Source organism: Cololabis saira, chromosome 2, assembly GCF_033807715.1.
Source record: "Cololabis saira isolate AMF1-May2022 chromosome 2, fColSai1.1, whole genome shotgun sequence".
Classification (NCBI taxonomy): domain Eukaryota; kingdom Metazoa; phylum Chordata; class Actinopteri; order Beloniformes; family Belonidae; genus Cololabis; species Cololabis saira.
This window is the reverse complement of record NC_084588.1, coordinates 3,346,971-3,371,401: the sequence shown is the minus strand read 5'-3', so window position 1 is coordinate 3,371,401 and position 24,431 is coordinate 3,346,971. Positions and strand designations below refer to the sequence as shown.

Below are 24,431 nucleotides of genomic sequence, written 5' to 3'. Positions count from 1 at the left end.
AGCCCGTTCTTACTCGCAGCCACTATAAGGAAACATTTGGGACAGTTCAAGTCGGAGCAGCCACAAGTGGTGGAGACCATCAGTTCCTCACTTTATGTGGATGACTTTATTTCAAGTGCAAGTGAGGTGATGGAGGCCCATAAAGTGACAACATCAGCAAAGAACATCATGTCTGCAGCAGGCATGGAGCTTTGTAAATGGATGACGAACTCCCCTGAGCTCAAAGAAAAGTGGCAGGAGAGCTCAATGGACTGCACTGCACAGCTAGAAACCCATGGGTCAGTGCTGAAGGTTCTGGGTCTGGTCTGGAGACCAGTAAATGATGATTTTGTTTTTGACCTCAGGGGGCTGCTGGATATTCTGAAAGACAGAAAGAACACGAAACGCAGTGTCCTGCAGTCTTCTGCACGCATTTTTGATCCTCTAGGATTCTTGACTCCCTTTACCATCAGGATAAAGTGCATGTTCCAGGAAATGTGGGAGAGAGGGCTCAAGTGGGATGAGGAACTGCCACATGATTTGACAAAAAAATGGGAACAGTGGTGCTCAGAGCTCCCACAACTGCACCAGCTGTCAATCCCACGGTGGTACAAGATTCACATGCTGCAGCAGAACAGTAAAGATTTAAAGCTGCATGTGTTCTGTGACTCAAGCGAAAAGGCTTACAGTGCAGTGGCTTATCTGCAGGGAGAAACAAAGGATGGAGAAGTGACCGCAAGCCTGGTAGCATCCAAGTCCAGAGTGGCCCCACTCAAGAGGATGACACTGCCACGCCTGGAACTGATGGGAGCTGTAATAGCAGCCAGGCTGGGGAGCACACTCATCAAAGCACTGCAGCTGGACAGAACACAACTCAGACTATGGACAGACTCAATGATAGTTCTACACTGGATTCGTAGTTCTGCTAACAAGTGGAAACAGTTCGTTTCCAACAGGGTGACTGAAATTCAGTCTCTGACTGATCCACAATCATGGTCTCACTGCAGCGGAAAAATTAATCCAGCTGACCTTCCCACCAGAGGTCTAATGGTGAAGGACCTGAAGCAGAGCACATTGTGGTGGAGCGGACCTTGTATGCTGATTTCACCTGAGCAGTCAGAGAGCACTCAAGAAGAGTTTCAGGAAGGTGAGCTTAAATCTTAAAAGGAGCCACGGTGGTGCAGCTGGAAGTGCAGCCGTCTCACAGCAAGAAGGTCCTGGGTTCGATTCCCGTCGGGGACGCTGTGGGCGCTGAAGTGCGTGTTAGTTCCCCCATGACTTCAGTGCCCACACCCTGGGTGGGGTTGGAGAAAGGGCCTTTCTGTGTGGAGTTTGCATGTTCTCCCCGTGTTCCCTTGGGTAGCTAATGTGAGCTACCCTCACAAAAACATGCAGCAGTCCTGGGCTATACTGCCCCCTCTGGCCAACCGGGGAACAGATGGGGTGGGGAGGATCCATACCCTGGGAGGGTGGGCCGGAATAACGTGATCCTTCCACGCGCTACGTCCGGCCGGAGAAACCCCACCCTCTCTGGTGAAAAGAAGCTGCTCACTCCTCAGGTTAAGGAGGAGACCTGAGCTCAGTGCAGGAATTCCCGGGGTTGGTAGAGGATGGCAATGCCCAGGACTGTTAGGTAGGAGCACTGGGTGATAAAATGGGGAAAAAGCCGTGATAAAAAAAGAAATCAGGCCCATCCAAATTTTTGCAGGCCTACCCATTAGGTAGATTATGGCTCCGCCACTGTCGTCGGCTGTATCTCTCCGCCTCCTCTTGTCCCCCCTGAATTGCAGTATTCCGCTCTGTCAGCATCTTTACAGTATCACCTGTTGTCTTACACTGCATCCCACGGTCTTTCATCTGTGCCTGCATGAGCACAATCTCTGTTGTGTTTGTGTGAGAATCGGTCATTCAGCCCATGAAAGCGGACTGGATGACCACGTTAGACACATTATCCACTGTGTCCTCTGTAGTTCCAGCACGGATCTTCTTTGAGCAGGGACAGTAAAGAGGAGTTTCAGGAAGAGGAGCGGTCTGATCAGACTACAGCTCCATTGCCAGTCCTCCCGCAACTATGCGCTAACCAATTCACTGTCTCAGATATGCGACGTTGAAAAAAAAACAACTTTCTTTTTCTCTTTTTTGGGTAAAATAGTCGCACTGTCTGTGCACAAAACACAAAAGCAATACATTACTTCTCAGAAGACGATTTTTTGTCAGTTTTTTTCTTTTTTTCTTTATTGGGTAGTCGATGTAATGCATATTACACAATAAACATTTTTAAAAGGATTCGACAAATTACCCCGTTTTATATTTTACCACACACACACACACACACACAAGTAAATAAATAAAGACACAAAACTTAACATAACAAACCCCCCAAAACACACACTGCAAAATACATAATTATAAACAAGTCCCAAAGTAAGTACCAATTACCAATCAAACTCTGATTGAAGACAATAATAGGAAAAATAAAGTAATAAAATAAAATAGAGGACACACAAAACAACAACAAAAATAATAATACAATAAAATGAAATGAAATAAAGAGAAAATAATAAAAAATAAAATAAACAGACATAAAAGGAACCCTAAATAAAAATGAAATAGAAATGGTTAGCAATATCATACTTCCTTATAATTAAATTAAATGAATCTTCCAACGATGCCAAAGAATTAACAAGAGAAACAATAGGTTCCCAAATATGAGAAAACTTATCAGAGCAACCCCTAATACCGTATTTAATTTTCTCTAAATATAAAAAGGAAATGAGCTCTTTTTTGCAGTAGTACAAGCCATAGCTTGTTCAGATGCATGAAGTTTTAATTTATTAACTCCATTAACTCCATAAATGTATTACTCCATCAGCACCACGGACAGTACTAGTAGTAGTACTAGCTCTGTCCTATACTGTAGTAGTAGTACTAGTTCTGTCCTGTACTGTAGTAGTAGTACTAGCTCTGTCCTGTACTGTAGTAGTAGTACTAGCTCTGTCCTGTACTACAGTCTCCATCCTGTGGAGGTGGTGGAGGAGAAGAGGATGGTGGCTAAACTGTCATCCATCAGCACCATGGAGAGCTCCATCAGCACCATGGAGAGTTCCATCAGCACCATGGAGAGCTCCATCAGCACCATGGACAGCTCCATCAGGACCATGGAGAACTCCATCAGCACCATGGAGAACTCCATCAGCACCATGGAGAGCTCCATCAGGACCATGGACAGCTCCATCAGCACCATGGACAGCTCCATCAGCACCATGGACAGCTCCATCAGGACCATGGACAGCTCCATCAGCACCATGGACAGCTCCATCAGCACCATGGACAGCTCCATCAGCACCATGGAGAGCTCCATCAGCACCATGGACAGCTCCATCAGGACCATGGAGAGCTACATCAGCACCATGGACAGCTCCATCAGGACCAGCTTCGTCTCCCATCATGCATCAGTGAGAGGCAGGTCCTCCCCGCTGCCATCAGACTGAACAACCAGGCTGATCACCGTAGCAACGGACAATAATAACAACATGTGCAATAACCATATGTGCAATCTGTCTGTCTACCTCACACACATCCTATCTACTACAACTGGTACTACAACTGGTACTACAACTGGTACAACTGGTACTATAACTGGTACTATAACTGGTACTAGAACTGGTACTACAACTGGTACTACTGGTACTACAACTGGTACAACTGGTACTATAACTGGTACTAGAACTGGTACTACAACTGGTACTACTGGTACTACAACTGGTACAACTGGTACTATAACTGGTACTACTGGTACTACAACTGTTACTACAACTGGTACTACAACTGGTACTACAACAGGTACTACTGGTACTACAACTGGTACTACAACTGGTACTACAACGGGTACTACAACTGATACTACTGGTACTACAACTGGTACTACAACTGGTACTACAACTGGTACTACAACTGGTACTATAACTGGTACTACTGGTACTACTGGTACTATAACTGGTACTACTGGTACTACAACTGGTGCTACTGGTACTACTGGTACTACAAGTGGTTCTACTGGTACTACTGGTACTATAACTGGTGCTACAACTGGTACTACAACTGGTACTAAAACTGGTACTACAACTGGTACTACTGGTACTACAACTGGTACTATAACTGGTACTACTGGTACTATAACTGGTACTACTGGTACTATAACTGGTGCTACTGGTACTATAACTGGTACAACTGGTACTACAACTGGTACTACAACTGGTACTACTGGTACTATAACCGGTACTACTGGTACTATAGCTGGTACTAGTGGTACTACTGGTACTACCTCTGGTACTACTGGTGCTATAACTGGTACAACTTGTACTACAACTGGTACTACTGGTACTTCTGGTACTATAGCTGGTACTACAACTGGTACTATAACTGGTACTACTGGTACTATGACTGGTACTACTGGTACTATAACTGATACTACTGGTACTACAAGTGGTTCTACTGGTACTATAACCGGTACTACAACTAGTACTACAACTGGTACTATAACTGGTACTACAACTGGTACTACTGGTACTATAACTGGTACTATGACTGTCCTGTCCTGTACTGTAGTAGTAGTAGTAGTACTAGCTCTGTCCTGTACTGTAGTAGTAGTACTAGCTCTGTCCTGTGGAGGTGGTGGGGGAGAAGAGGATGGTGGTTAAACTGTCATCCATCAGCACCATGGAGAACTCCATCACCACCATGGAGAACTCCATCAGCACCATGGAGAGCTCCATCAGGACCATGGAGAGCTCCATCAGGACCATGGAGAGCTCCATCAGGACCATGGAGAGCTCCATCAGGACCATGGAGAGCTCCATCAGCACCATGGACAGCTCCATCAGGGCCATGGAGAGCTACATCAGCACCATGGACAGCTCCATCAGGACCATGGAGAGCTACATCAGCACCATGGACAGCTCCATCAGGACCATGGAGAGCTACATCAGCACCATGGACAGCTCCATCAGGACCAGCTTCGTCTCCCATCATGCATCAGTGAGAGGCAGGTCCTCCCGCTGCCATCAGACTGAACAACCAGGCTGATCATCGTAGCAACGGACAATAATAAGAACATGTGCAATAACCATATGTGCAATCTGTCTGTCTGTCTACCTCACACACATCCTACCTACTACAACTGGTACTACAACTGGTATTACAACTGGTACTACTGGTACTACAACTGGTACTACTGGTACTACAACTGGTACTACAACTGTTACTACAACTGGTACTACAACTGGTACTACAACTGGTACTACAACTGGTACTACAACTGGTACTACTGGTACTACAACTGGTACTACTGGTACTACAACTGGTACTACAACTGTTACTACAACTGGTACTACAACTGGTACTACAACTGGTACTACAACTGGTACTACTGGTACTACAACTGGTACTACAACTGGTACTACAACTGGTACTACTGGTACTACAACTGGTACTACAACTGGTACTACAACTGATACTACTGGTACTACAACTGGTACTACAACTGGTACTACTGGTACTACAACTGGTACTACAACTGGTACTACAACTGATACTACTGGTACTACAACTGGTACTACAACTGGTACTATAACTGTTACTACAACTGGTACTACTGGTACTACAACTGGTACAACTGGTACTACAACTGGTACTATAACTGTTACTACAACTGGTACTACAACTGGTACTACAACTGGTACTACAACTGGTACTACTGGTACTACAACTGGTACTACAACTAGTACTACAACTGGTACTATAACTGTTACTACAACTGGTACTACTGGTACTACAACTGGTACTACTGGTACTACAACTGGTACTACGACTGGTACTACAACTGGTACTACTGGTACTACAACTGGTACTACAACTGGTACTACAACTGGTACTATAACTGTTACTACAACTGGTACTACAACTGGTACTACAACTGGTACTACAACTGGTACTACTGGTACTACAACTGGTACTACAACTGGTACTACAACTGGTACTACTGGTACTACAACTGGTACTACAACTGGTACTACAACTGGTACTACAACTGTTACTACAACTGGTACTACTGGTACTACAACTGGTACTACTGGTACTACAACTGGTACTACAACTGTTACTACAACTGATACTACTGGTACTACAACTGGTACTACAACTGGTACTACAACTGATACTACTGGTACTACAACTGGTACTACAACTGGTACTACAACTGGTACTACTGGTACTACAACTGGTACTACAACTGATACTACTGGTACTACTGGTACTACTGGTACTATAACTGGTACTACTGGTACTATAACTGGTACTACTGGTACTGCAACTGGTACTACTGGTACTACAACTGGTGCTACTGGTGCTACTGGTACTACAAGTGGTCATACTGGTACTACTGGTACTACTGGTACTACAAGTGGTTCTACTGGTACTACTGGTACTATAACTGGTGCTACAACTGGTACTACAACTGGTACTAAAACTGGTACTACAACTGGTACTACTGGTACTATAACTGGTACTACTGGTACTATAACTGGTACTACTGGTACTATAACTGGTGCTACTGGTACTATAACTGGTACAACTGGTACTACAACTGGTATTACTGGTACTATAACTGGTACTAGTGGTACTACTGGTACTACCTCTGGTACTACTGGTGCTATAACTGGTACAACTTGTACTACAACTGGTACTACTGGTACTTCTGGTACTATAGCTGGTACTACAACTGGTACTATAACTGGTACTACTGGTACTATGACTGGTACTACTGGTACTATAACTGGTACTACTGGTACTACAAGTGGTTCTACTGGTACTATAACCGGTACTACAACTAGTACTACAACTGGTACTATAACTGGTTCTACAACTGGTAGTATAACTGGTACTACAACTGGTACTACTGGTACTATAACTGGTACTATGACTGTCCTGTCCTGTACTGTAGTAGTAGTAGTAGTACTAGCTCTGTCCTGTACTGTAGTAGTAGTACTAGCTCTGTCCTGTGGAGGTGGTGGGGGAGAAGAGGATGGTGGTTAAACTGTCATCCATCAGCACCATGGAGAACTCCATCACCACCATGGAGAACTCCATCACCACCATGGAGAACTCCATCAGCACCATGGAGAGCTCCATCAGGACCATGGAGAGCTCCATCAGGACCATGGAGAGCTCCATCAGCACCATGGAGAGCTCCATCAGGACCATGGAGAGCTACATCAGCACCATGGACAGCTCCATCAGCACTCCCCCCATATATTATATATATATTATGTTCTGGAGCACCACAGTGCTGCACTACGACGGAAAAAAAGGAAATTACGAGAATAAAGTCATAATAATATGAGAATAAAGTCATAATATTATGAGAATAAAGTCACAATATTTTGAGAATAAAGTCGTAATATTAAATATATTATAAATATATAAATATAACTTCAAAAGATGCTCAATATTCCTCATTTTAACACAGGGAGAAGACTGCTCTTCCTGTTAGAGTTATCATAAATGATATTCTCATAATATTACGACTTTATTCTCATAATATTACGACTTTATTCTCCTAATATTATGACTTTATTCTATTACGACTTTATTCTCGCAACATTATGACTTTAATTCTCGTAATTTTACGTCTTTATTCTCGTAATTTCCCTTTTTTTTGTCTTAGTTTGGCCCTAATACTCCGTCGTAGCTGCACACCTTATCACTATCTCTGTTCTGCAGAGGAGCAGCAGTTTCTGCTGAGATACAAAAGAAAAGATATGGCCGCTTACTTTCTGTACTCACCGGGGCAGAATGTACTCAGTGTGATAAATTCCCTTTCCTGCTCTCATAGGAATGTCTGCTCCTATCCTGCTATGATCAGTAGGACTGCAGTGATCACACAAGCATGAATGATTACACAAGGATTTTGCACGAGAAAATAAAGCAATAATATTCTCGTACATGCAAAACCATTTTCCTTCACACTCTTCCTTTCCTTTAACCCTTGTACTGTATTTGGGTCAAAATGACCTAATTTTCCTGTCCTTTCCTCCTGCTCTCTCCTTGCTGCTTCCCTTCCTCCCTTCCCATTTTCTCCCTTCCTTTTTCCTTCCTTCCTTCCTTCCTTCCTTCCTTCCTTCCTTCCTTCCTTCCTTCCTTCCTTCCTTCCTTCCTTCCTTCCTTCCTTCCTTCCTTCCTTCCTTCCTTCCTTCCTTCCTTCCTTCCTTCCTTCCTTCCTTCCTTCCTTCCTTCCTTCCTTCCTTCCTTCTTTTTTCCCTTCCTTCCTTCTTTCCTCCTGCTCTCTTCTTCCTTCTTCCCTTCCTCTTTTCTCCCTTCCTTCCTTCTTTCCTTGTTTTCTCCCTTCCTTCCTTCTTTCCTTCTTTCCTTGTTTTCTCCCTCCCTTCCTTCCTTCCTTCCTTCCTTCCTTCCTTCCTTCCTTCCTTCCTTCCTTCCTTCCTTCCTTCCTTCCCCTTTTCTCCCTTCCTTCCTTCCTTCCTTCCTTCCTTCCTTCCTTCCTTCCTTCCTTCCTTCCTTCCTTCCTTCCTTCCTTCCTTCCTTCCTTCCTTCCTTCCTTCCTTCCTTCCTTCCTTCCTTTTCTCTCTTCCTTCCTTCCTTCCTTCCTTCCTTTTCTCCCTTCCTTCCTTCCTTCCTTCCTCCCTTCCTTCCTTTCTCACTTCCTTTTCTCCCTTCCTTCCATCCTTCTTGTCTCCTTTTCTCCCATCCTTCCTTCCCTCCTTCCTTCCTTCTTTCCTCCCTTCTTCTCTTCCTCCTTCCTTGACCCAAAGACAGCACCAGGGTTAAGTGTCCGGTTGTTCACACTTCTGCACGGCTCCATATTATATATTATATATATTATATATTCCATCCAGCTGCAGCCGGACTCCTCCCAATGGGAGTATAAATAACAGTAAAATGAGGGAGCAGTGTTGGTCCGGCCAACTGCATTTAGTCTAACTGAGATTTATTCTAAATGAGCCAGCTGGCCTTCACGGCTCATTGATTCCTTCCTACCCTTTCTTAGGACATGAAGTCCAGCTGCAGCAGCATCATGCAATTACATTCCATTTAGTTGATATAGTGTCTATTACAACAGAAGTTCCTCTAGGATCATTCCAGAGACCAGAACATGAGCCCAGAGCAATTATTACAGAAACAACGGCAGTCTGTTTCCTCTTAAAGGGTTAAAAACTCTCCTTATCATATATTATATTATATTATATTATTTTATATTATATTATATTATATTATATTATATTATATTACCTTATTTTCTGGACTATAAGCCGCTACTTTTTTCATAGGTTTTCAACCATGCAGCTTATACAAAGGTGCAGCTTATACAAAGGTGCAGCTATTCTGTGGATTTTTCTTCCACTGCTCGGGGCGCTCTAACCGGAATTACAATCAAAACTAAGACAAAATAAATGCAAAGAAGAATACGCTACTTCTTCTTTAGCAGATAGAAGTAGGTAGAAGCAGATTTCAAAAAGATAAAAAGATAAATAAATAGCGGTTATTTTCTCTTGGTTCTGTCCAGTTTTAATCAGCAAAGTTTCTGCCGTGTTAAAAGATACTGTTAGAAAAGATCTATTTAGGTACAAACATGTACATCATTTACAGTTCAAAATCCTTCTGTACATGTAGTAAATATCTAATCTAACAACAGAAATATCTGCGGCTGAAAGATCTTTTTTTTTTAAATAGAGCGGATGCGGCTTGTATGCAGGTGCGGCTTATAGTCCAGAAAATACGGTATATTATATTATGTATATTAAACATCATAAATGCTTTAAAAGCATTAATATTAGCTCTACTCTGACAGCCTGGTGGGACTTCCTTAAAATAACCAAAGTCTCACTTTTTCCATGTGATCGCACACCCATCTGGAACAACCCAGACATTCAGAAAAATGATAAAAAGATGGTAAACTTTACTCACTGGAGAGACCAAGGAATACGGTATCTACAACATATAATCATAAGTGGACATTTTGTACCTTTTAACACACCGTTCGATATGGAATTAGCAGTAACACATTTTTAGAAAACCAAAAACTTAAGTTGTATAATAAATACAAAATATAAACTCAACCAACTGGATCTGCAACTTCCCGCTAAGATAATAGAGTTACTATATTTCTAAAAATCATCCTACCTGCATTTATTTATGTGGAAGCGTGATTTGATGTTTTTTTTTCTTCCGCCGAAGCGTCGTACACATAGATCTAAGTGAAGCACTTTCTGACTTCCTGCTGTTAAATCATCTATTTGCATGAAAAAGCCTTTGAAAAAAAAAGAAACTGAGATAAAAGAAACGGGGATCGTACGGTAGTATTTTCTGCCTAGGTAGGACAACTCAGCAGAACTCCGGCTTGACGCGTCTCATTCATCCTGACCCAGTAGAAACAGGCTGCAGGTGGCGCTGCGCATACTCAGCAGGCTCATATATGCAAATACAGTCATCATGTAGTTTGCATTGACCATTTATGGTAAAAAGTGGGCGTGTAGAGGGCGGGGTATGAGGCAAATTCACGTGCGCAACCTTCCAGCTGGACTGTGATTTATAAAGCGAACATTGCGTGCAAGTGTGCGTGCACACGGTTTTATAAATCCGGATTTTTTTGTGCGCCCGCCATTTTCGGCTTTTGGGCGCACGTACACTTTTAGTATGAATCCTATGCACTCTTTTATAAATGAGACCCCAGGACTGTCACTTAAGTAGGAGCACTGGGTGATAAAATGGGAAGAAAATGGGATAAATAAATATATATATATATATATATACACATATATAATTAAAAAAAGGACTCACGATGAAAAAAAAATATATATATATATATGGACTTTGTGCATGAGTCTCCTGGAGAGCTGATCACATTCCTGTCACAGTCGCAGGTTCAGGCCAAAGAGCCACTGAAGGCAGACTGAAACGCAAACGCTGCCTCCAGGTGGATATCAGGAAGACTGACGCTCCTGCCGGAGTCGGAGCTCTGGTAATCTCTGTCTGGTGGTGGACAGGAACTGTTTTTGGCATTGCACAGTTAATTTGTGGAGTGATTGTGGAGTGATTGTTCTGTAAATAGCTGTAGAAAAGAACACTGGCTGCTCCTTGATATGAATAGTTGTAGTTTGCTTGTACATAGGTTTGTAAAATTAAGTTCTTAGAATGGTTCCTTAAAACAGGCTGGTAATCTTTACGGTAAAAAAACAACTTTTACCCACTCAGATGTGATGTTTTTAGAGTCATTTTAGATCCAGTGTGGTGATACAGTATGTCAAATTGAAAAAATAACTGCAGACACACTTGGGAGGTTGTGCTGTAAAAAATGTTAAGTTGAAATATTGATGTAAAATCAAAAGTAGTCAAAAACAGCCAATTATACTCAAGACCACTGTTAACATCAGTTTATTCCCAGTTTTAACATGTTTTTTTGGTATTAACATCTGTTTTGTTCTGGCATTAACTTATGTTTAGTCCTGGTATTAACGTCTGTTTAGTCCTGGTAATAACATCTGTTTAGTCCTGGTATTAACATCTGTTTAGTCCTGGTAATAACATATGTTTAGTTCTGGTAATAACATCTGTTTAGTCCTAGTAATAACATCTGTTTAGTCCTGGTATTAACATCTGTTTAGTCCTGGTAATAACATCTGTTTAGTTCTGGTAATAACATGTTTAGTCCTAGTAATAACATATGTTTAGTTCTAGTAATAACATCTGTTTAGTCCTAGTAATAACATATGTTTAGTTCTGGTAATAACATCTGTTTAGTCCTAGTAATAACATCTGTTTAGTCCTGGTATTAACATCTGTTTAGTCCTGGTATTAACATCTGTTTAGTTCTGGTAATAACATCTGTTTAGTTCTGGTATTAACATCTGTTTAGTTCTGGTAATAACATCTGTTTAGTTCTGGTAATAACATCTGTTTAGTTCTGGTAATAACATCTGTTTAGTTCTGGTATTAACATCTGTTTAGTCCTAGTAATAACATCTGTTTAGTCCTGGTATTAACATCTGTTTAGTTCTGGTAATAACATCTGTTTAGTTCTGGTAATAACATCTGTTTAGTTCTGGTATTAACATCTGTTTAGTTCTGGTAATAAAATCTGTTTAGTTCTGGTAATAACATCTGTTTAGTTCTGGTATTAACATCTGTTTAGTCCTGGTAATAACATCTGTTTAGTTCTGGTAATAACATGTTTAGTCCTAGTAATAACATATGTTTAGTTCTAGTAATAACATCTGTTTAGTTCTGGTATTAACATCTGTTTAGTCCTGGTAATAACATCTGTTTAGTTCTGGTATTAACATCTGTTTAGTCATTTAGTTATTATGCTCCTCACCGGTGGAACAAACTTCCTGTAGACCTGAGGTCTGCTCCAACTGTAGATCCTTTAAATCAGGGTTAAAAACATTACTGTTTACTCAAGCGTACTCTTAAATTAAACTTACCTGCTGTATTCTACTGCCCTTATTTTTAACAGATTGTGCTTTTTATTATTTTACTTCTTTTCTTATCATCTTATTCAATCATATTTGTTATTTACTGTCTAATTATGTCGAATTATTTACTGTCTAATTATGTCTTGCCGCTTTTAATGTCAATGTAAAGCACTTTGAATTACCTTGTGTTGAATTGTGCTATACAAATAAATTTGCCTTGCCTTTGCCTTGCCTTAGTCCTGGTAATAACATCTGTTTAGTCCTAGTAATAACATATGTTTAGTCCTAGTAATAACATCTGTTTAGTTCTGGTATTAACATCTGTTTATTCCTGGTATTAACATCTGTTTAGTCCTGGTATTAACATCTGTTTAGTTCTGGTATTAACATCAGTTTAGTCCTGGTAATAACTTATGTTTGGACCCGGCTTTAAATGTGACCTTGATCCCGGCTGTGGATGAATCAACGAGTCCAGCTCTGGACAGTAAATTAAGCTAAATCAGAGTGGGTCAGTAATATCTCTGACATCATTGATTCAGGTTTATCCAGCATCAGGGGCCTGTACTACGAAGCGGGATTTGGGGTTAGCGAGGTAACTTCAGGTTTAACCCTGGGTTTTCAGGACTACGACGGTGGTTCACTTCTTACCGGGGTACATCGCCATGGTAACTTATGCTGAACTGCTAATCTGCTCCGGAGCAGGTTATGTTCGAGATACAGATCAATTCAATTCAATTCAACTTTATTTATATAGCGTCTAATACAACAGAGTTGTCTCTAGACGCTTTCCAGAGACCCATACCCAGAACATAAACCCCCGAGCAGTTATTACATAAACAATGTCAGGTAAAAACTCCCCTAGTGGGAGAAAAACCTTAAGCCAAACAGTGGCAAGGAAAAACTCCCCTTTAGGAGAGAAGAAACCTTGAGCAGGACCAGGCTCATCAGGGGGGACCCTCCTGCCGAGGGCCAGACTGGTGGGTCAGGGACGGCAACAGCACAGCAGGCAGGTGGAAGCAGCAACGGGATGACCAGGGGTGGGGACCGCAGGCCAGCACGCAGCTCCCGAAGCTCCGGCCCAATCAGCAAGTCCCAGGTTGGGGTGCAGGGTCAGGGAAAGACTTGTGCTCCGTAATGCAAGCTACAGCCACCCACGACCACCTGCAGGACAAAAGAGAGAAAAGGGAGGAGAAGGGGGGGCCAGCAACGGGATGACCAGGGGTGGGGACCGCAGGCCAGCACGCAGCTCCCGAAGCTCCGGCCCAATCAGCAAGTCCCAGGTTGGGGTGCAGGGTCGGGGAAAGACTTGTGCTCCGTAATGCAAGCTACAAGCCACCCACGACCACCTGCAGGTTCCGGTGTCCGGCAAAGGATGCTGCAACATGGACAAAAGAGAGAAAAGGGAGGAGAAGGGGGGGCCAGCACAATAAACTACAGGAGCGACTCTGACACACTAAAGTTTACACTACCTAGAGATTTACCAACACCAGCTAGAGGTTTACTAAACACTAACTATAGGCTTTACTAAACAGAAAGGTTTTAAGTTTGGTTTTAAAGGTGGAGGTGGTGTCAGCCTCCTTAACCCAGATTGGAAGTTGGTTCCATAGTAGTGGTGCCTGATAGCAGAAAGCCCGCCGGGTATAAAAGCACCGCCCACTGACCAATCAGCTCTCTTGGAAAATGGCATGCCCTTTCGAAGAGAATCCAGTGGAGCTCGGTGCGCGGATCGTGAGAGGATCCCTCCGATCTTCTTCTTGTCATTTTTTTTCTGTTTGCTGCAAGTAATGTCAATGCTATTTCATTGTGCTTTTGTATACTGATATCATCCTAAAACAGAGAGTGATAGAAACACTAAAGCCTTGTACTTGTTGTACTTCTAAGATATGAAAGTGAGTCTACTTACCGCTTTGAATTATGTTTTTATATTTATTTTTTGTTTGCTCCCATGTGCGTTTCACTCCGCTGGGGTTGCAGCTGAAGGAATGAGGCTACAATTGTCATACACGCCATACGAATACATCTAAGCAACACATGCATTTAACAGAATAGACAACTGTAATTATAGTCAGATCTACTTATGCCCTAATAATGGGGCAGTGATGTTTATATCCCTATGAACTTACGCATTTATACAGTCAGCGATCTTTTGCCAGCTGTCTTTCCTGCATTTTGCAGCTGCAACTGTGTTGCTTTTTGCCTGTATTATATGCCTATACTCATCATATTTCCGTAAAATTATTGTTTGCTCTTCGCTACTGAAATAAGCGGCTCTGACAGCGGACTTCTCCATGCTTGCGATTGGTCATGCGCTGAAAACACCGCCCCTTTTATGTGCACGCGCTCATATCCAGATTGGAGAAACCTGGGTTGATATACCGAGTTGATAACCACCGTCGTGTGACCGCTTAGCGTGATTGCAATTGTCCGGGTTAGTGAATCTGGATAAGGAAAAGATATCCTGGGTATGTTGAACTTGCTTCGTAGTACAGGCCCCTGGCATGGTTGCTGTTTGTGTCTCTGCCTGCTCACGTTTCTGTTTGTTTGTTTTCTCTCTATCAGATTCCAAAGGCTTGTGTGCTCATTGGCTGTGTTTACATGGGAACTTTAATTCCTCTATAATTCAGAATTAAAATGAGTAAAAATGACCATGTAAACACCTAATTCCGAATGAAAATGCCCATTCCGAATTAAACTTAATTCCGAAGTAAGTGGCTGGTTTATTGTGATTTTAAATCCTAATAGAATAATTCCAGATCATGTCTACACTCATTCCTCTTTAAATTAATTCCGGTCTTTCTTTCTGCTCGTTCCCTCGCCCGTCTGTCTCCATGACGTTTATATTCCACGCTGGGCTGGTTTTCCAAACAAAGTTTCAAGATGCAGCACGCAGTAAACGCTGGTCAAGAGCAGAGACCATTTATTTAATAAATAGCTTGGAGGACCTGGACATAATTAAAAGAACAGATTGAAACAGGAAACATCAAAATTGTGAGCTTTTCAAAGTTGTAGCGGCTAAGTTAGTTTTTCTTCCGGTAGTTTAACTTCCGGTCCTCCCCCTATCCAATCAGAACCTTCCCAACCCCCAGACCTGGAGAGGAATTGGAGAAAGACCAAACATGTTTTCCATGTAAACCTCAATTCGGAAAAGAAAAGAAAAGAAAAGAAATATCGAGAAAAAGTCGAAATGTTGAGAAAAAAGTCGAAATGTTGAGAAAAAAAGTCAAAATGTTGAGAAAAAAAGTCAAAATGTTGAGGAAAAAAAGTCGAAAAAAAAGTCAAAATGTCAAGAAAAAAAAAGTCGAAATGTTGAGAAAAAGTCGAAATGTTGAGAAAAAAAAGTTGAAATGTTGAGAAAAAAAAAGATAGTGATAGTGAAATGAAACTGTGTAACACTAAAAAATATGGAAGGGTGTATGTATATGAATGCTTATGTATGCATGTACTGTATGTGTAGATGAGTGTATATGTAGGGATAGGCTAGTTTGAGCAACATTTATTTCTTTTTCTTATTTATTTTGTTTCTTTCTTTCTCTAAAGTCTAATATATACAGGACTGTCTCAGAAAATTTGAATATTGTGATAAAGTTCTTTATTTTCTGTAATGCAATTAAAAAAAAACAAAAATGTCATACATTCTGGATTCATTACAAATCAACTGAAATATTACAAGCCTTTTATTATTTTAATATTGCTGATTATGGTTTACAGTTTAAGATTAAGATTCCCAGAATATTCTAATTTTTTGAGATAGGATATTTGAGTTTTCTTAAGCTGTAAGTCATGATCAGCAATATTAAAATAATAAAAGGCTTGCAATATCCCAGTTGATTTGTAATGAATCCAGAATGTATGACATTTTTGTTTTTGTAATTGCATTACAGAAAATCACAATATTCTAATTTTCTGACAGTCCTGTATTTGTTTTTCTTATTTATTTACTTTGTTTCTTTCTTTCTCTAATAAATATATATATATATATATATATATATATATATATATATATATTTATTTATTTATCTTTCCCATGTAGTTATTTTGTTTGTTTTTTTCAAATCTTGCACTATAGTGGGACGTTGACATTGTGTTAAAAGGGTAGACAAAATTAGCTTTGGCTTCAGTCTACACCTTTTGGTCCTTGCTTGATCTACATGCAAAAAACTTTGTATTCACTACTGATTTCTATAACGTGACTAAATAAACATATCAAATCAAATCAATATCCAGCACGTGTCCATGGGGGAGGGCTGGGACAGGAAGTGACTGGTACACAGAAAGAAGCCTTCTGCCTCAACAAATCACCATTTTTCAATGTAATTCCACACCCATGAAAACATTCTCCATTTGTTAATAAAAAAAAAACAACTATATTTCAAGCTTTTATTTAAATGATTGTACATTTTCAGTCATTTTCTAAAAAAGTATGAAGACCATCTTAACTTTCCATTTGACATCTACACCAAGAAGCAATCATCAAGTATGACTGGAAACCAGTCTGGACTGGTCAGAAATTACTATACGCAGTAGGAATGCTCTGGATTAAATGTCAGTTAGCTTTGGTGAGGGAAATTATTCCTGAGGCAACGAACTCCGATCTGAAGGAGGATTTACAGGGCAGACCGGTGAATCTATCGAGGCTCCTCGTACAAGACCTCGTCGATGAGCATGTCGTTATCGTCGACGGGGATTTCCTGGCAGATCTGCTCCCTGAAGGCCAGGCCGATGGTGTAGGGTTTCCCTCGGGGGAGTTTGCTGCAGCGCTCCAGGTAGGTGTCGTAGAAACCCCTCCCTCGTCCCAGACGCTTCCCCGACCGGTCAAAGCCCAGGCCCGGCATCAGCATCAGGTCCAGACCTCCTGGACGGGGACAACAGTCACTTTACTTTACAAACACGGTTTAAACTGGTCCAGGTCCCATCTCAGGGACAGAAGGCACATTGATGAAGTTGGTAACTGTGTCTCAGACCTGCGGGGTTCCCCAGGGTTCAATCCCTGGACCCCTATTGTTCAATCCGCACATGCTTCCAGTAGGGCTGAACGATTTTTGAAAATAATCTAATTGCGATTTTTTTTCCTCAATATTGCGATTTAATATGCGATTCTTTTTTTCAAGGTCCTGTTCTAATGTATTTTTCAACTACACAAGCAATAAATCAGTCTGTTTTATAATAAACAATGTCAGATTTATTTAAAGCACAGATGACAACAATAAAGAAAACAAATCTGTGTCTTTACCTCTTTAACACGTCTACACACGTCTGTACACACGAGTGTTATGGGTCGTTCTCTCTGAACCCAATCACACGACACCACCGGGTTAAACTTTAGCCAAAACGAGGCGTAGTTTAATAGAAAAACACAGAAAAACTCCCACAGGGAACAAAAAAACCTTCCTCACAGGGAACTTGGTTAACAAAGCGAACCAGCACTGAACCACTGGCAGCCCCACTCCTTAACCTTTAACCTCTAACCTCCTCCTGATGAGCTGACGAGCTGGTGTGGCTCACAGCGCGACTCAAAGCAGATTTATGGTTCCGCGTTACACCAACGCAGAACCTACAGCGTAGGGTACGCGGCGACGCAATGTTTTCTGGGTCAGGAACGGTTCAGTTCTAGGAACTGCAGATTGATACCGGTTCTTTACAGTTTTTAGTCCCAGGATCCGTATCCCCCCCCCCCCACCTCCCCCTTCTCTACCTCCGCTAAGGGCCTCCTCCCGGCCCTGGTCATCGTCAGCAGGCTGTCGGATGTTCCAGGACGTCAGCGGCAGCGTCTCCATGTCCTGCAGACCACTGAGCTTCAACATGTCCATGTGGGAGCTGCCCCGGTAATATCTGGGGATGAAGCAGCTCTTCCCTCTTCTGAACATGTCTCTGATGATTTCCTCCGTGCACACCTCGTCATCCATGCTGAGGAAGATGGCAACCCGCTGGGACGACACGTACCGAGGGTTTGTGAGCAGCTGCAGGAGCACAGAAGAGCAACAATGGAAATGTACTTTATTTATATAGCCCTTTAAGCCTGGATTATGGTTCTACGTTAAACCAACGCAGAGCACACGCTCTGCGTTGGTTCGAACCCTTCAGACTTCTCCGTCACTCCATTTCTCCGCGGTGCAGTACCCCCCCAGAGCACTAGGGGGGTGCGTTCTTTTCCTGAATGGTTTATCCCGACTTTTCCGGTCACAGTGAATCAAAGAGATAAGTACGACGGAGTATTAGGGCCAAATTAAGACAAAAAAAAAATGCAAATTACGAGAATAAAGTCATAATAATATTTTATGTCATAATATGTCATAATAATATGAGAATAAAGTCGTAAATCACGAGAATAAAGTCGTAAATTACAAGAATAAAGTCGTAATATTACGAGAATAAAGTTGTAATATTAAATATATTATAAATATATGAATATAACTTCACAAGATGCTCAATATTCCTCATTTTTACACAGGGAGAAAACTTTTTTTCTTTTCAAAAGGCCTTTAAAAATAATATTTCCATTTTCAAGTGTTAACCTATCGTCCCATTCATTCACCAATATCTTCTAACAATGAATAATAATGCAGCTAAATGATATGATATGAAGAACATCCCCCTCCCTGACAGGTCTGCAGGAGATTGACACATTACTTCTGTGTGTTGTTGTTGTTGTTGTTGTTGTTGTTGTAGTAACAACAACGCTTTGCAACTGCACGACATGTGCTGTATATTGTTAGTACCGGTAATTAGCAGCCATTAGCCGCTCGCTGGCAGAGAGAGGGATAGAAATGCAGCTGCTCGTCTCTCTACGTCTTTCTGACCACCGGTTTAGAGATCATGTGATTTTAATTGAAAGTAATTTAATTTAAGTTGCAATCCCCACTTGGCTGTGTGTGTGTGTGTGTGTGTGTGTGTGTGTGTGTGTGTGTGTGTGTGTGTGTGTGTGTGTGTGTGTGTGTGTGTGTGTGTGCGCATGTTTTATGTGCATCAGATTTTTATTTTATTTATCAGGACATTTAATTGTGCAGACATGCCTGTAAGAGTGGAGGTGGAGAGAGGGAAGAGGAGAGGGAAGAGGAGCAGAGTGAAGCTGCTAAAGCCGTGGATCATCACCAGCTGGATAACAGAGATCACAGCAGGAAGCACATGGACCACTTATTTATGTTGTATGTAGTGCTGGGTGGTATACCGGTTCATACCGAATACCCGTGTTTATTTTTCTTATGATATGAATTTTTCATATACCGTAATACCGGTGACCATGTACAGTAGCGTACACAACGTTGGGAACGCGGCGCTACGTTCCGCCGCGCCGCGGAACGTAGCGCTGCTGGACACTGTTTGTGAGGGGACTGTTTAGCAGTAGTGATGATGCACCAATTGTTCGGTAACCGAAATTGTTCGGCCGAAAGTGGCAAAAAAACACTTTTGGTGTTCGGTGGAATAAGTGGGGAAAAAAACCGAACAATTAATAACGGCGTTGTAAAATAAGGAAATAGAATGGCCGCTCCCGTAACAGTTGCGCAACACAAACATAAATCGTTGGCCAACCAAAAAGTAACCACATAAGAATTTTACCTAACATTCACCAGGAGGTGGAACCAAAACAACATAATGCTGGGAAATTAAGACATGTTCAGTTTTTTATGTTCAATAAATATTTTCTACCTTGTAATTTTGTAAAAGATTTTTTTCTTTTAAAAGCATGCCTAAATCAAATGTATTTGATTTATGCAAGGGTGAAAAAATTGGCAAAATAAATGAAAAACTGTGAAGAACCATGTTCGGTATTCGGCCAAGTGTTTATTATTATTTTCGGTTTCGGCCACAAATTTTCATTTCGGTGCATCACTATTTAGCAGCTGCATTGTTTACAGCGGACACATGTGGGTGAAGATGGCTGAAAACGAAAGTCCCACAACTGTTCCAGAACATGACACAGGGGAACTTGCAAACCTGTATTTATACTAGTGTGGACATTAATGTTTTTCTACAATATTTCCTCCTCATGACAGAAAAATAGGACATTCTAAGCCAATTTACTGCAGCAATTCCTTTCTAAATCATTAGAAAATGTGGCCCAGCACTAGTTGTATGTATATGTATGTTGTCATTTCTCTAATTTTGATTAGTGGATATCCAGAGTTATTATAGTTTTGTTTGTTTCCATTAGTTTCCATTAGTTTCAGTATTAGTTTGTTATTATAATACGGGGTATTTGTCGTGGGTAAGGTTTAAGAGGTTCAGAGCAGGTAATACAATACAACACACAACAGTGTTTTGTATTGCAATGTAACAAAGTTATTGTCGGAAAGTGTTAGTCGTGTTCCACGTGTCCCTTTTTAAATTTCAGCCCCCGCCCCTCCAAAGGTCTCTGGGCGTCCCTGCTCCCGACACTTCATTATACTCACAGGCCCCAACACATTGCACACAATGATAAACGGAATACACAAAAAAACAACACTTTCTTTGAAGATATGTAGAAAAGGGGGAAAAAAGATCTTTTTCCATTTGTTGTTATTAAGAGAAATTTGTTTTTTCAAGAAGTTGAAAAAGCCACATTTTCACCTTTTACTCGTTTTTAAAGGCGTTTGTTTGACATTTTTGACCCTGTCGGTGTTCTGCCAATTTCTGCTGCTTTGCCAAAAAAATGCTCCCTAATGGTTTTCTACCTTTGTAGAGCTACAATTTTACTGTGTTTTACTCCCTAAACCACTTCCTTTCCTCCAATTGTTCCTTGTCTCTTGTCAGGCCGTCATTGTAAATAAGAATGTTCTTAATGATCTACCTGGTTAAATAAAGGCCAATGACTGAATGAATATCAAATAAAGTGATAGAATTGTTGTTTTTTTTATCTTTATCGTATAATGTTCACAAAGTGTAATGCATTCATGTCATGGGTAGTGTATTTTGAAGGATAAAATACTCAACATCCCATATTATCCATTTTACATGGTGCAAGACATGATGGGGGTAGCAATCAAACTTTGAAAATCGACTGTGCGCATACGCAGAACCACAAAGTAGGATTTCTCGGCAGGGAGCAAGGATTGGCAGAACACCGGTGTTCTGCCCATTTCTGCTGCTTTGCCAAAGAATGCTCCCTAATGGTTTTCTACCTTTGTAGAGCTACAATTTTACTGTGTTTTACTCCCTAAACCACTTCCTTTCCCCCAAGTGGTCCTTGTCTCTTGCCAGGCCGTCATTGTAAATAATAATGTTCTTAATGACCTGCCTGGTTAAATAAAGGCCAATGACTGAATGAATGAATATCAAATAAAGCGATATAATTGTTTTTTTTTTCTCTTTATCGTATAATGTTCACAAAGTGTATTGCATTCATGTCATGGGTCGTGTATTTTGAAGGATAAAATACTCAACATCCCATATTATCCATTTTACATCGTGCAAGAAATGATGCGAACTTTGAAAATCGACTGTGCGCATGCGCAGAACCCCAAAGTGACAGATCTCGGTGGAGAACACCGGCTCTCCGTACTGACCTGCTGCGTGACGAGCTGCGACTGTCGCTGCTTGTCGAGGGCGCTGAGCACCGCGAGCCGCCGCTTCAGCTCCTTCCTCAGGGCCTGCTTGGCTGCTCGGACCGCAGACATGCCGCTCTCTCCCTGGGCTGACTGGTGACCAGCTGACGGTCAACCAGCTGCTGCTCTGCCGCTCTGCCGCTCCATGCGGAGCAAAGTCCACGGAGGAGACGCCCCCTCTGCAGACCAATCACAGCAGAGCACAGCAGAAACCGGAAACACGTCAGATAAAAACGTTTGTGTTTTTTTTTCTTTTATTTTAACTTTATTTAACATTTCAATTTACAAAATTCCTAGTCAGATCAAAATGTTACGTACCGGTGTCGTGCCAAAAAGTGATTGCCTGCCAGAATCTGATTTCTCCCCTGAAAATGGGTCTTTTTACCTGCCAAAAATTGATTGAAGGCCAAATACAATTAATGAAAAGTTGTTTCTGCCTAAATATGACTTGATCTCATTCTTGAGCTTCATAATCTGAAAATCTGACGTTTTAGTGCTATTGCTCAACGGGCTGCTGTGCGCGCTCCTGCGGCCACAAATCAGAAGAAATCACATTCTGGCAGGCAATCACTTTTTGGCACAACACCGGTATTATAAGTTTGGGAATGATCATCCGGATGTTTGAAAACAAAGTGGTAGCCTATATAAAGGAGCATAACATTCAACAAAGAACACAATTTAAATATGCGCACAATACAATATGTATTTCCTTGTTAATGTAGTGTATTTCTTTCAATCTACCCATACCAGCGCATCCGGTACGCCAGGCTCAATCGCTGAGTAATTTCATTTTTGTAAGAGAGCGTATAAATTGATGGTAACCTGAGCTAAATATTACAGTTATATTATCACCATTTACTCCAACGTTTTTGTTCAACTTGCTGAAATTGTTTAAATTTTGTGGTTATAAATAAATTAATACCCAAATTACTGCCTGACTTGTTTGTGTTGGATCTAAAACTATCTTGCTAGCAGGGCTGGACTGGGACAAAAAATCGGCCCGGGCATTTTGAGCCTAGACCGGCCCACCAGGTATTGATGGAAAGAAAATGAAGCCTATGAATGAAAACAAACGTTCTTGTGACACCGCTTGTACACTGTCTTGTTGGTGTTGAAAGAATTCTCGTGTTCGTTTGTCTGGTGAATCAAGAAAGACTAGTGGAATAAAGTTACAGGTTAATACAACTTTTAATCATGTCAAGCACAAGGTTTTTTCCGGCCGGAGGTACAGTCGTCTCCGGCCGGGGTGCACCTCTGTCAGACCGCGTGAGTCCGAGAGAAATGCACCACGTTTTCACGAGTCCAGTTGAATTTATACTGAAAAGGAGGATGTTCTTTGCAAGTGAATTTCATTGGTGGAGGGAGTCAGCTACGGGAAAAAACCCCCGAACTTTGTCACTTCCAGCTCTACATTTCCTTTAACTGTCTCCCATCTGAGGTGTCAAACCAGACCGCAGACCAGACCCCCCAATGCTAAACATCTGTTTCTGCCCATTGTCTTCTCTCAACAAATTGTATGTGTATTGCTAATTAATTTAATTGGAAGAGCCAGCTTCAAGGAAAGTCACCTTAAGGTGTCGCCTTTTTCCCCCGTTTCCTCTCCAACAATATGTGTATTGTATTTCACTTCTAATCTAATTTAAACCTTTTGCTCTTAATCAGAATGAGATTACTTTGAAGAGAGAGCTTAGACAGTTTTGAGCTTCAATCATTTCATTAAATCCTAACAACTTCCACTCAAAACATGATTAATTCATGTTTTTCAAATCAACCATGTAAAAATGTCCACTGGGATATTAAAATATATGTGTTGTTTTTGTACCCCCTTTCTTATAAAATAGAACACCCTGCTTAGCTGTATAGACAAAACAGAGTCCCAATCCTGCAATATTACACATGACCACCAGATGTGAAGATACAAGTAGAGCAACAGAAGAGAAAACCCACAAATATCAACAACCATACATACAGATTAATATACAAATACATTCAACAACAATCATAAATTTAAAGCTGTGGAAGTCTGAATATTCATGTTGTAAACAATTGTACATCTCATAATGGATGAGCATTTCACAAATGAACCAAATAAATCAGTATAACCATGTGTCAAATCCGTTATACATCACAGTTAAAAATGGGGAAATCCAGGTGTCCAGGTTTACGGCAACAAAAAAATAATCCATTGTTCTTCTGGAGACGAGAGCACACCCACTTCATGATCCCTGTATGTCTCAAAAAACAGAACGGACAGATTGTACGGTAATAACTGTCTATCTATAATCTCAGTTGAGCCTTGCCCCTTTGTAACAACTTTAAACAACAGATGTTAGTTATTAGAAAAATGACATGCAAGTAGTTTGTATTCCTCTGACGTATTAACATTGTCTACTATCATTGTCTACTATCCCCCCATTTTTTTTTTTTTTTTTTCTTATTCTTTCAACAG

General features: G+C 41.2%; 1 protein-coding gene across 1 annotated transcript; it reads right to left on the bottom strand.

Moving 5' to 3' along the window:
• Nucleotides 1–16,827: 16,827 nt before the first annotated feature.
• On the bottom strand, nt 16,828–22,147 carry mthfs (5,10-methenyltetrahydrofolate synthetase (5-formyltetrahydrofolate cyclo-ligase)). The gene is made up of 3 exons (XM_061708311.1): nt 21,944–22,147; nt 18,157–18,421; nt 16,828–17,316 (listed from the first exon to the last, which is right to left on the bottom strand). Exons 1-3 carry the CDS (start codon nt 22,052–22,054, stop codon nt 17,090–17,092), a joined length of 603 nt encoding a protein of 200 aa, XP_061564295.1. The 5' UTR covers nt 22,055–22,147; the 3' UTR covers nt 16,828–17,089.
• Nucleotides 22,148–24,431: the final 2,284 nt, after the last annotated feature.

What these genes read in the sequence shown, in the direction of transcription:
- mthfs (XM_061708311.1), bottom strand. Translation starts at nt 22,054, where the DNA reads ATGTCTGCGGTCCGAGCAGCCAAGCAGGCCCTGAGGAAGGAGCTGAAG. An exon ending in CGCAGCTCGTCACGCAGCAG is followed by an intron (nt 18,422 to 21,943) that starts GTCAGTACGGAG and finishes GTGCTCCTGCAG; the next exon opens with CTGCTCACAAACCCTCGGTA. An exon ending in GGAGGAGGCCCTTAGCGGAG is followed by an intron (nt 17,317 to 18,156) that starts GTAGAGAAGGGG and finishes GTCCCCGTCCAG; the next exon opens with GAGGTCTGGACCTGATGCTG.